General features: G+C 41.4%; 1 protein-coding gene across 1 annotated transcript in view; it reads left to right on the top strand.

Annotated features, from left to right (window-relative positions):
- Positions 1–12,462, top strand: part of dph1 (diphthamide biosynthesis 1) — a gene marked incomplete at its 5' end in the record, with an annotated part of 55,567 nt that overhangs the window by 33,664 nt on the left and 9,441 nt on the right. The window contains 5 exons of the mRNA XM_079272628.1: positions 443–597; positions 2,212–2,333; positions 5,065–5,133; positions 5,833–5,989; positions 10,711–10,811. Of these exons, the coding sequence (XP_079128754.1) occupies positions 443–597; positions 2,212–2,333; positions 5,065–5,133; positions 5,833–5,989; positions 10,711–10,811 (604 nt within the window). The remainder of the gene's footprint in view (positions 1–442; positions 598–2,211; positions 2,334–5,064; positions 5,134–5,832; positions 5,990–10,710; positions 10,812–12,462) is intronic.

The following is a 12,462-nucleotide window of genomic DNA, read 5'->3' as shown; positions in this document are numbered from 1 at the left end:
CACAAGAGGAAGAGTAATTACGCTGATCAACGGCAACGATAATTCCCCTTTGCCCCTATTTTCTTGGACTCTCGCCTACTTCTTCAGCATCTAACTCGGCACGTGTTCTAGCTACCTCTCCTAGGCCCGGGTGCGTCGTAAATGCCCCGTGAAATGAATGCCGGTAATAGTAATCGCATGTGTCCCTCTCCTTCCTTAAATAATTGAGGGGTTTTTTTCATCAGTTGCTGCATGTGCTGGAGATTCACGCTGAATGAGCTTCAGTTACATCACAGCGGTACTTGCTGAGATCTATATGTATGCATGTGATGTGTTCCCATAGAGTGGTATCGCTGAACGTGTCCTGCGTGTTAATGTTAGAGCCAGCATCAATAGTGTACCTGACATAACAGTGAATAGTGAATTATTCGTCCGTCTTTCTTTTGTCTTTGTCTCCCTGCAGTCCCCATAGACTCCACGGCAGGTATTAAGATGCTGTATGTGTTTGTGGACATCCAGATGGACAACGCACACTTCCTGGACACGGTCAAGTTCAACTTCCCTCCTGCACAATCTCTGGCACTCGTCAGCACTATTCAGTTCGTGGCAGCACTGCAGGTGATTCGGCACACTGGGTCTGTCTGATTGTGTGTGTATGTGGATGAGTCCATTTTTCAGTCAGAGGCAGCTGCCATGATGTGGTTCTGCGCTATTTTGTGTGTATGTGGATGTACAGTATAGTAACACATTCTCCTGTGCATTTGTACGGTATACCTTATCTGGTTCCAGGCTTTTTTTGAACAAACCTGTACTCCACACTTAAGCTCAGCTCAAGTGTGGGTTTGAGAAATCTGGCTGCAGATATTTGGGATTTGAAAGGTGGAATGAACTAGGACGGCCTCCCGGTTCAGCGTCGTGCTCAGTTCTGCTCTTTACATAAGCAGTGGAAGCGGCCGCAGCCTTCTTCTTCTTCTTCTTCTTCTTCTTCTTCTTCTTTCTTCTTTCTTCTTTCTTCTTTCTTTATTCCTCTTCTTCTTCTTCTACCACCTTGTTGAACAAACACCACTTCGGGCCTTCACTAATGTAACTGTTATTTTTACACCACGCTCTGCCCATGTGGGTCATATTTATATGGGGTGCATCCATGTGTATATGTGTGCATATCTCTGTGTATTGTCTCCATCTCACTCATGTCTTATGGTGTGTGGGCTTGTTAAGGTCACACAGTATGGGCGGCAGAAGCTGCGAGTTCACCCGTATTCGCTGTGGACTACCTTAAATTAGATCGTTTCATTTATCCTTCCACCTTCAAGCACACTTCATCTTTTTTTTCTCGCTTTCATTGTTTACTCTCTCATCTTCTCACTTTGCTAAAATGAACGTAGGTGTATCGAAGAGTTGATTTTTAGAGTTGAATATTCGAACTCGCTTGGTAATGTGTTGATATTTTTCTCATCCATATCTTTTTAATGTCATTATTTTTTCGTACGACATGTCATGTGGTAGGACGTTTCTTAGTCAGTGCTCTGCAGAGTCATGAATCCACACATTTAACGATGAGTGGCCACATTGGGAGTTACATTTATGTTAAACATGAGCCATTCAAAATCACACTAGGGACACATTTTCAGTGCCATCTTTAGGGCTGTCCCCTCTAATTGGTCGTTTTGGTCTTTAGTCGTTTCGGTCTTTAGTCGAATAAGACTAAAAGGAGCCATGAAATGTGTAGATGTGACAAAGGGAGGAAGTGACAATATATATATATATATATATATCTCAAATGAAAATACTAAGGACTGACTATGTAAAAAATGAATTATATACAAAACTTTATAGAGTACAAATGTATTACAAATAGGTTATACTGTGTTTAGATGAAACACAGCAGACCTAATTCCCCATTAAGCAAAGTCATCATGCCATTAAGTGCCTGTAGTGGTGCACATATTTAGCATATTACATTTTGTTATTTTCTTGCATTTGATGGCGCCCTCTTTTTTTAAATTAGTGTCATCATAAGATGAGGACAAAAATAAGAAAAAATGTGTCGATCTTTTCTGCTGGTCTTATATGGTTTCTGTTTCGAATGATGTGTACCAGGGTTACTTAAGGATTATATCTCAAAGCACACTTGTTTGGAGAAGCATTAGCTATAAAACAAGGTAAAGGGTGAGCTCCCCAAAACATCTACATTTCTAACTATCTTTCCTTCTTCCCTCCTCCACGCTGTAGGGTGTGAGTGCAGCCCTCAAGCCGGAGTATGACGTGCTGGTACCACAGTGTCGACCTCTGTCACCAGGAGAAATTTTGGGCTGTACCTCACCTCGCTTGGACCGCCATGTAAATGCCATAATGTAAGACACCTCTGTCCTCCTGTCTCCCACTTCACAATTTCAGCACAGGTTCTGTTCATTCTTCCTGTTAGTCAGCAGCAGAGCGATATCCAGATAGCCAAAGACATCCAGCCATGATTCATCCAGATCCCCCCCTCCCACCACGTGCCATAATTAGCCCTGCCATTGCCGTGCCCACCCATGTGACATGTGGAATAATCTGTATGACATCATACCATTAACACCCGACATAGCCAGCTGTGACACCTAGCTGTGTCGGCGTGCTTCCGATCAGGCTTCTGTTGAGTCCAGCCAGATGCTGATCCTGAAAAAAGTCCTTCACGCCGTGCAAAGCATCGAACTGTGTGAAGCCAGACAGAACCAGACACATTTGGCTGTTTCAAACCAACCGCACACGTCCACAGTTTTCTATGTTTTAAGACGTGTTATCACGGTCTGGCTCGTTAATGGTGAGGATTGATAAACTGTGCCATTCGTCTGTACATTTGTCTCAGCTTTGTTTTATAACATCTTATTTCCTCTAAAGGGGAAGAATATGATGAATCATAAAAGAAGAGCTCACCTGTGTTTTTACATCAAAATGAATGGTGTGTGCATGCAAGACTTGTCAAAGGGAAGCTTAGGGAAGAGACTGCTCTGGCAAAGAAACCTGTGCAGGCAACAAACAGCAACACCTCCGCAGCCACAGAAAAGAGAACCCTGTGCTCTGTGGTGCACAGTGAGTTGAAGCAATTCCCCGGGTGTCTTAAGTGCATAACTTGGTATGTCTGATTTGCACACATCTAGTGTTAGTCCATGTGATTAAAACCTCTTAATGCATGAGATTAAAATAGCGACACAAGGATACACTTTGCCATATGCATAAGCCAGGCCCTATGGGAGGTAAAAGTGGTGTGTGTGTGTGTCTTTCTTAGTGTGTGTGTTTGTACGTGGAAGGGTTAGGGTGTGATTCACCTACTAATCCAATGTGTGTTGTCTTTGATGTGTGAGTCGGGGTGTGTAGTGGTGTGATGGGAGAAAGAATCGATTAAACTGCATGAGAGTTGGCACGTCTCTCTCTCTCACACACTCAGAGTCTTCACATGTACAAATTACGGACGTGGTCAGGACTTCAACCCTACTGACGTGTGCTGTATCTACCGCCTTCACTCTCCTCCACTCCTCCAAACACAATGTACAATTTTAATCATAGACGTAAATGGAAGAGACGTTTTATTAAGCTGTGAAGGCGTGTCTCCAGAAGCTTAATTACTGAATACTAGTTCCCCTCTATTAGGCAAGGCAAGGCAAGTTTATTAGTATAGCACATTTCAACAACAAGGTAATTCAAAGTGCTTCACATAAAACCATTAAAAGCATCAAAACATAAGGCAAAAGAAAAGGAGATTTAAAAACAATTCAGAATATTCATTCAAACATTAAAAAATTTAAAAAACAGTGCAAGAAATAAAATGCAGTAGTAAAATGCAGAAATGCAGGAAATTGATTAATATATGAATTGAACTATGATCTGTGAACCATTTCTATCCGCTGCCTCCACTCCATCTCCCGCTCGTAATAGAACAATATAAAGATGTGAACCCGAAGATATGGTGTTGCATAATTCAAAGACGCAGAGCATTACCATCATAGCGAGAGCACTCTTACGAAGAACAATAGAATATGAATGGAAGGACTGTGACGGTAGCTTTAGAGCCGAGCACTCACCAGCCTCCTGAAGCTACAGAGAGCTGTGGACCACCGTGGCCAAAGTGCAGCAGGTGTATTGTGAACATAATTGTATAAAGGCCTTGGATGTTGCTAAGCAAAGAGAAGCAATGCAACAGAGGCGCTGCTCGGTGTTGTTGTTCATTGTTAATTGTGACAGACACGCACAGTAAGAGATGCATGTGTACTTTGACACACGCACACACACACACACACGCACTTAAAAATAGAGTATTAGCGAGACATGTCTCCAGGTAGCCTATATGGTAAATCACCCACAGCCTGATTCAAGCTGCTGTAAACGTTGACCAATTAGTGGATTTAATTGCAAGTCAATAGGCCCACTGAGACCTAAGCCCCCCCACACTATCAGCAGGATTCTTCTCAGCCCGACTCTGAGAGCCCGACTTCCTGCATTTCTGCATTTTACTACTGTATTTTATTTCTTACACTGTTCTTAATTGCTGTTAAATCTCCTTTTCTTTTGCCTTATGTTTTGATGCTTTTAATGGTTTCATGTGAAGCACTTTGAATTACCTTGTTGTTGAAATGTGCTATACAAATAAACTTGCCTTGCCTTGCCTTGCCTTGAGAGGGGAGTTTATGAGGCCGTTCCACCTGAGCTTGTGTTTTCAGGCACCTACATTCTTCCGTGTACTTATAGTCGGTGAACTCTGCTTCCGCTCGGTCTCTGGCGTATCCCCAGCACCAGACCCTGGGTTAATTGCAAGGGCTTGCATTCTCTGTAAACAGCATGCTCCAATCGTTGGGGTCATGTTCCCCGACAGCAGAGATGGGAAGACCCTCCACCCCAGGCCTCAGGCCTTCTGCCCGGTAACACTTTGGTCTTCTGTTAAAAAGGCTGCACAGAGAGGAATTGATTTAAAAAGAGAGCGAGAGAGAAAGCCGGTGTAAGAGAATAAGAGGCCGGTATTTATTGTGGTTCCACATTGCATTTTATTGTCGAGAGGGGGTTCCTTTGCACAAATTGTTTAAAATTGAATTGCATGGTGTTTTTCTATAGTTATCTGGGAGATGGAAGATTTCACCTGGAGTCAATCATGATCGCAAACCCAGACATCCCTGCTTACAGGTATTGTGGAACAAAATGACGCCATTTGTCATGAAATATTTCCGTTTCTCTGTAAAAAATATTGACGTCATCTACAAGATGTTCATTCTAGTCAGTTAGCACCACAGCTTTATTGTGTTCACACGTTTTGGGATCTGAATACAACAAATTGAACAGCAGAAATTGACAAACTAAGGAGAAAAGTCATGTTACTAATGTAACATTTTTTTCATATCCAAAGAAAAATGTGTTATGCATAGAAAAGGTATAATATAATGTTTTTCACATGAAATAGTCCCTTGCAGTTATGATCACTCATCGTGTTGCAGTGTCGTGATAACATTTTGTGAGGATGAAGTTCTGTTTTGATGAGGTCTTGTTTGTATGCAAAGTGACATTTTGTCATTATAGACATATGCACTGCTGCACAGATCACAGGTCTCACTCATAAACAAGATTCTAATCTCAAGGGAACCTCTTGTACCGGAGAAAAGGAGATTAGATGCTCAGAAATACCTCAATTTTTTCTTAAGATACACCAACTCCTGTCATACTTGATGGCTTTTCATGATTGGATTTTTTCATCTTTTATTGCATTTCTGTCTTCAAGACAGATAGCTGAACAATAGTTGGTAGTGTGTATGATATGGTCATTTTATGTGTATACATTCCACTAATATTGGTATGCCTTTTCCTTTTCCTGCCTATGTTTGTTCGTAGATATGACCCCTACAGTAAGGTCTTCTCCAGGGAGTACTATGACCACGAAGCCATGCGTGCATTGAGGCTCCAGGCTATTGACAAGGCACGATCGGCCCAGAGATGGGGCCTGATCATGGGCACGCTGGGCCGGCAGGGCAGCCCCAAAGTCATGGAGGTGAGAGTCTGCATCCTCACAGTCTACATGTCCTAAGGCCACTTGTGCAACGGCTTGTAATATTTAGCAGTGTGAGTTTCTCTGACAAATGGTTTGGTGACATGAAGTACGAATAGGACCAGCAGTCTTCACACTGGGAGCTTGTTACTTCACATTTAGAATGATGCTGCCAAACAGCCTTAAAGAGCCCTATCTTGATCTCGCCGTTGTCCTCAAGAGTGGTTGTATAAGTACTCGGGGGTTTTAAGCAAGTTCTTTTATTGATTCGGCAATGTATGTGAGAAACAATTACAAATCAATATCCAAAGGGTTAAAAGATAATATATGAAATCCCTGCTTTTCCTCAGCAATTAACAACAAATAAATGTCTAGTCAATTAACTATTTGAATCCTAAATTCAATCAGAAAATCTGTCACTCAAAATTGCTTCTCATGTTATAATAATGTCACTGTAATAATCCTGTGAAACGTATTCATAGGTACTTTGTGTTTGTACGCTACTGCTGGTCCAGTAGTGTGTTGAGTGAGGAACTCAAAGTCTTTGCGAGTGTGAGCTGTTATGCATTAGCATGCCCACAAGTCCGTCTCTGACTGGGAGTACTAATTGTTCGACCGAGAAGTCCTTTCTGGTCACTGCTAACCCATTGTTTCTCCTCCTGCTGCTTTCCCCTCCACTGCCCGTTCTCTTCATTCTTTCTCCTTTTCTTCTGTACTGTTGTGTGGTTGACTTTGTTTAGTAGCTATACTGTCGTCACATAATCAGTAGAATGCACGGACCTCTACATGTAAAAGGTAAAAAGAAACTCTCCAGAACTAGGCGTGCAGTAAACATTTTTCCGGCTTATATTGGTGCGCTTCTCCTGTTTGAATATATCCAGACATGAACGATGAAGTTACCACTGATGTACAAATGTCAACCAGAGAGCGAAAAGTTTCTGTTTCGAGTGGCAGGAGAGGATGTATAAAAGAATTTGGATTTGAATAAAAAGGCCCACCAGCTCTACCGTAACGATCTGTCGAGATTAAGAAGTACAGTGTAAGATATCCTCTCAAGTAAGGGGACAGAACTATCTCTGATAAGAGCACAGTTGTAGAAATGTCTCATGATACTCCCAAGGACAGTGGATATCAGCAACGCTCATACCTTTGTCTTACCAAAAGAACATTTATGGGATTTCTTCCCTGGGTTTGGCTGACTTCTGCTCCCCTGAATAACACCTCAGTTAATGCCCAAAACTTCAAGGCAGAGACAGCAAGGAGAAGAATTCCTTGAAGTGGCTAAACAGTTAAATTTATTGATATGCCTTATAAGTGTCTAAGCTTGTACCCAAGGTGCCCGATCCAGCTCAATATGAGGAAGTAAAGTGGGCCCACCTACACACGGGCCCACTATCCCCACCAGGGTGGTGTAGGAGTCTGGTGACTTGCAAAACATAAGGCAAGGCTGAGGGCCTTTGTGTGCTAAACCCTTGCTTATGAAGAGAAAGTTGGGCTCACCTCTACACATAGCATCAATTCTGGAGCCAAACTCCAGAGTTGCCTGAAGTGTAATGCCAGGTTCACACTACGAGCGACAACAGCAACAAAACGGCCAAGATGGCAAGCTACTTTGTCGGCGAGTCATTGTCAAAGTGTTGCTCAGGCACTCGTTGACGTAATTAAGTCGTTAAATGGCACTGGAGGCTGGCTAACGGCATTTTCTTAGATGGTACAGAACGGAGTAAAACAAACACCTGTGATTGGTCGTCAATTCACCATGTGTCACGCATCCTTTGAAGCTAGTAATCCATCAAATCTAGATCCAAGATATTCTCTTACTAATATGGAGTGACAAATAAAGGGTTTATTGAAAATTTCGTGTGCAAAAGAAGTCAACAGAAGTAAACGCACGTCATGAACACAGACTGATGTGATGCTAAACCTTTGACTTCTCTCTTTCAAAAAATAAAAATGCTCTTGCCTAGATTTCTTTTTTTTTTTATGGGTAGTTTGATGTTCTGTTCCAGATGCATTTATTAATTACTTTGAGTTTGCTGTTCAGTTCCAGCTTCTAATAAGCTATTTATTGAGGTATAATTTGAGTTTGGTATTCATTTTGTTTGATTAATCGTCTATCTCCTCTTTCCTGCTCCAAACTATCATTATTATATCGGCCTTGAAAAATCCATAACGCACTGTTTTGCATGTAGAAAAGGAAGGTCACATCTGTGTGACTACGAGTCACGGACTATAACGGCTCATCAGCAAACAATAGACCAGCCCCTTCCAAAAGTTCACACGTTTTATGGACTTGAAGGTTTATGATTGTGATCTCAGGACGTTGTGAGTGGCACTTCAAAAATAGAGTGGGAGTTGTGTCTGTATTATCAGCAACAAATAGTTGAAGTTTGTTCTCATTGGAGTTGGACTGGGTTTTGCTTTTTTCCCAATTCTATGATGGATATAATCTCTAAGTGCAGCCAAGGATTTGCGAAACCCCAGTTTGGTGACCTAAAGATCGCATATTTGCTGATGATGTAGTGCTGTTTGCTTCATCAGGCTGTTACCTCCAGTACGCATTTTACTGGTTTACTGAGGAGTGTGAAGTGATTGCGAGATTCAACCCAAGTCTGAGGGTATGATACTCAGCAATTTCACTGTCAACCTAAAGAGATGAATCTTGTGTTTTTAGACTGTCGGAAGTCAAGGATTTCTAGTAAATGTGGAAGTTTGAGTCTGTTCCACAGCGAGGAGGCCAGAGCACGTGTCCGGCTGCTTTGTACAGTCGACACGCTGCAACAATAAATCTACCAAAACTGGTTTACAATTAAAAGGAATTTAATCCCACTGATGCAAGTACGATTACAGTTACACAATGGAGTAAATTACTCCTAAGAAATATTACAATATTAACCCACTTTGGAAAATAACTACCTCTGGTCCCAGGACACAGCCGTCCCAGGCAACCACACGCTAAAAAGAGGCAGAAAAACACTTTCTATCTCCCGCCCTCATATCCGTTCGCAACTCCTCCCCTTCCGTTTATCCCAATTCCTGTTAGCTAACTTCCCTGTGCACTTCTGTAAATGCCTGTCTTCATGACTCTCTTTCCCTGAGCTCCGAACACATTCAAAGACTGTCAGTTATTGCTTAATCCCTTCTATTATAATCCTTCAGTATAAATAAACTTCTGCAACTTTGCAACTTTGGCAAAAGCTCTCAAATGTCTCAAATTCTACTTCTAGCTGCTTATCCTAAAACACTTTATGCTTATCTTAATTATGCATTTCCAAAACACTTATGATTATGACTAATTATGAATTATGAATTATGAATTATTAAACACTTTTATTACATCTACTGAACACAGTTCTTTGCTCAAATTTCTTACAATTACAGGATCTTGTTTATTGGTGAATGTGAGCTACAGTATGACATTGACAGGTGGATTTGCTCAGTGTCAGCAGTAATGTGGGCATTGTGAAGATGGAGTCTGAAGCGGTGCTCGGTCTGAAGTTCTGACCTCCTCCCCCTCTCCTGCAGTTTTGAGCTCCGGGTAGAAACTGAGAGAAACTGAGCTGACCCTGTTTACACTAAGTTTTAAAATGTGTCTTGAGAGATCGGAAGTGGACAGCGCTAAATACGAGTGTTAATGAACACCAAGACGCATTGTGATCTGATCACTCAAACCGCTACGTCTTTTAGTAGTGTAAACGCTAATGCATCCTGATGCATTCCCATCAATGACATGGAAGTAAAATGCGTCATCAAAGCCGCGGCTCTCCATGTGTTCCTCTATTTTCTCCTCTACTTTATCTCTCTCATTAAACTAAAATTCCGGATTGGTTGTGTCATGGAGATTGAATCTACTTTGTTGCCTTCATGGATACGGGAAATTCTGCGGTTTTTGTCATTCTCTGATTGTGCCGAATCTAAGATCCACTCTGGTCTAATGGACAATCCTTGGACAGTAACCAATCAGAATCATTTCCCATTGATAGGGATTTTAGTTCCATCTTCCCATAACAACGTGCTACTTGCCATCAGTTGTAAATTTCTAATTCTAAATAAAGCCTAGACTTTGCATTTCCAAACATGAAATCAGTGTCAAATTTTGGGTCTTCAGTAGACTATCATGACACTGACAGTATCATCAATTCTGTATACTTGTACACTTTATATTTCAAATAAAAAAGCATACTTTGTGACATTATCTGTCAAAATTACTACATTGCCAGTTTTTAACTAAAATGACCCAGCTGTTAAAACATCAGTCAAGACATTTAGTACATTATTGATCAAGTTATTATATTATTGGGTTTTATTACATTTTAGATCAGATTAAGTATAAATTGTATTACATTTTTGGGCATTTTTACATTGAGGTTATTATTACATGATTGGTGCAGGATTACACATCCCACCTGGCGTGAGAATGCCAGGACAAGGCTGAGGAGCCAAATCTGTCTGCTACCTTGCAATGGATGCGTATATGTTGCTTCAGAAACTTAGAGCTGGATGAAATAGTCTTCCTGCTGTGATTAAAAATACTCAAGCAAAAACGTCAGGACAACCCTAGATTGCATATGTAGATTACACTGTCTGTGTGTGAGGGAGTCATGGGTCATGATTTGTAGCTTCTCATTTGATTCTGTTTCGTTTCACAACACTGGAGAGAATTCTGTTTGATGTGTGGATTTTTAAACCTTTCCCTTTGTCATTTTACTTCTTTCTCCTCCTAGCACCTGGAGTCAAGGCTCCATTCATTGGGCAAGTCCTTCACTCGAGTGCTTCTGTCTGAGATTTTCCCAGGCAAGCTGGATCTGATGCAGGAAGTAGATGCGTGAGTATTAAGATGCACATAAACACAAGCTGACACACGCCCAAATTAGGACACGTCCTGTTTAACTGAATACGAACAGCTTGGCCTTGGCAGATGGATTATCATCACTGGCCTATATTCTCCTCGCCCTGCAGAAGCCAGTGATTTTGGTCTGTTCTCCCTGACGACACCTCGGAAGCTTTTGAGCCGCGCTACAATGCATGAACCATTGGAGGCTAAGATTTGTTTTTATACAGTCAAAAGGTTGCCATGTTATTTTTGTTAATGCAAAGACTTGAAGATCCTCATTTGGAGACTTTTTCTTTTCCACCTGTCATGGCTTCCTGCAACCTTAAAGTCTGGATTCCTTCCATTGTCTTCCACACGTCACTAAAACACTTCTTCGGCTCGTTGTTTCTTCATTTGCTAATTCTTAATCACTGCTGTGCCTCTTTTGTTAACAAGTGGCTAATTTATCTTTCACATCATGGATACTGGCAGGTCTATTATGTTGAGCAAGTAGTCGCCTAAAAGTTGCAATCAACAACTTTTGAAATGTATTGTGTAAGCATCATTGCACACAACTGGTGGTTCAGCATAATTTACAAGTGGACACTACAACAAGCAGCAGAAACACGGAATACTAGAGTGCATAGATTCATAAACAAAATTGGCATTCATGGCTTGGTGAGCTTCCATATTTTTGCCTCCGTAGCAAAAACAAATAGTTGAGCATAATGCACAATTTCCTCAGCTTTGACACAAGGGCATAGAAAGAGGGATTTAGTTCTTGAATAAGCTAATACGTGCATGCTTTTCATTATGTACTTTTGTAAAAACTATAAAAACTATACATAATAGCCTTCCCCTTGCTTTTTCTGTGTTTTATTTATTTCTTATCACGATTAAATATATATATATTGCATTCCCGCAACACGTAGAAACTACAAACCACTCACACATAATCAACACTTACCCATTTACTCACATACTTTGACGTTGTTACATTGTTGATGTACTTGCTGATTTTGTCATACATATTCATCCACGATAATCAGAGTGGCAGGTTCTGAACTCAGCCATGTCACTTAACGCTGTTATTTAGCCCGGCAACACTCATTGCAGTCTTAGAAAGAATTCACTCAAGTTTCTTCAAAGTAATATCAAGTGCTCGGGCTTCAAGGTGCACCTTCTGTAATTGATCTGACTTGCAAACAGAGGTGAAGATGGACAAGTGGTTCCTGAGACATTGACGTGCAACATCTCCAATCACACACAGGCGCACGCACACACATGCTCCTCACACTCCCTCGGATTGGCCTCTCACTGTGGAGTAATGAGAAGTGTGATGTGTGAGGGAGGAGTGGGTGAGAGGAGGACAGAAGGTCTGAGAGAGATCGAGAGTGAGTTGGAGACAGAGAGAAGAGAGATGCAGAGGTAGTTGAGGGGGCTGTTTTTGGAAAGCGCGCGGTTGTGGTAGAAGCAATGTCTTTCTTTGTTTTTTTGGCTCTCCTCTTTAGACTGACGTATGAGTGGAAGTCTGAAATTATGTAAGTCAGGCACGATTCACCCAACCAAAACAAACCATTACAGACAAAAGCTTTTCAACAAGGTCTGTTTCAGTAGCATGTATGGCATTGATGTCAAGAAAACTAAAGTGTTAAGATACAAA

Source organism: Melanostigma gelatinosum (assembly GCF_949748355.1).
Source record: "Melanostigma gelatinosum genome assembly, chromosome: 7".
Classification (NCBI taxonomy): domain Eukaryota; kingdom Metazoa; phylum Chordata; class Actinopteri; order Perciformes; family Zoarcidae; genus Melanostigma; species Melanostigma gelatinosum.
This window is presented reverse-complemented; position numbering and strand designations above follow the sequence as displayed.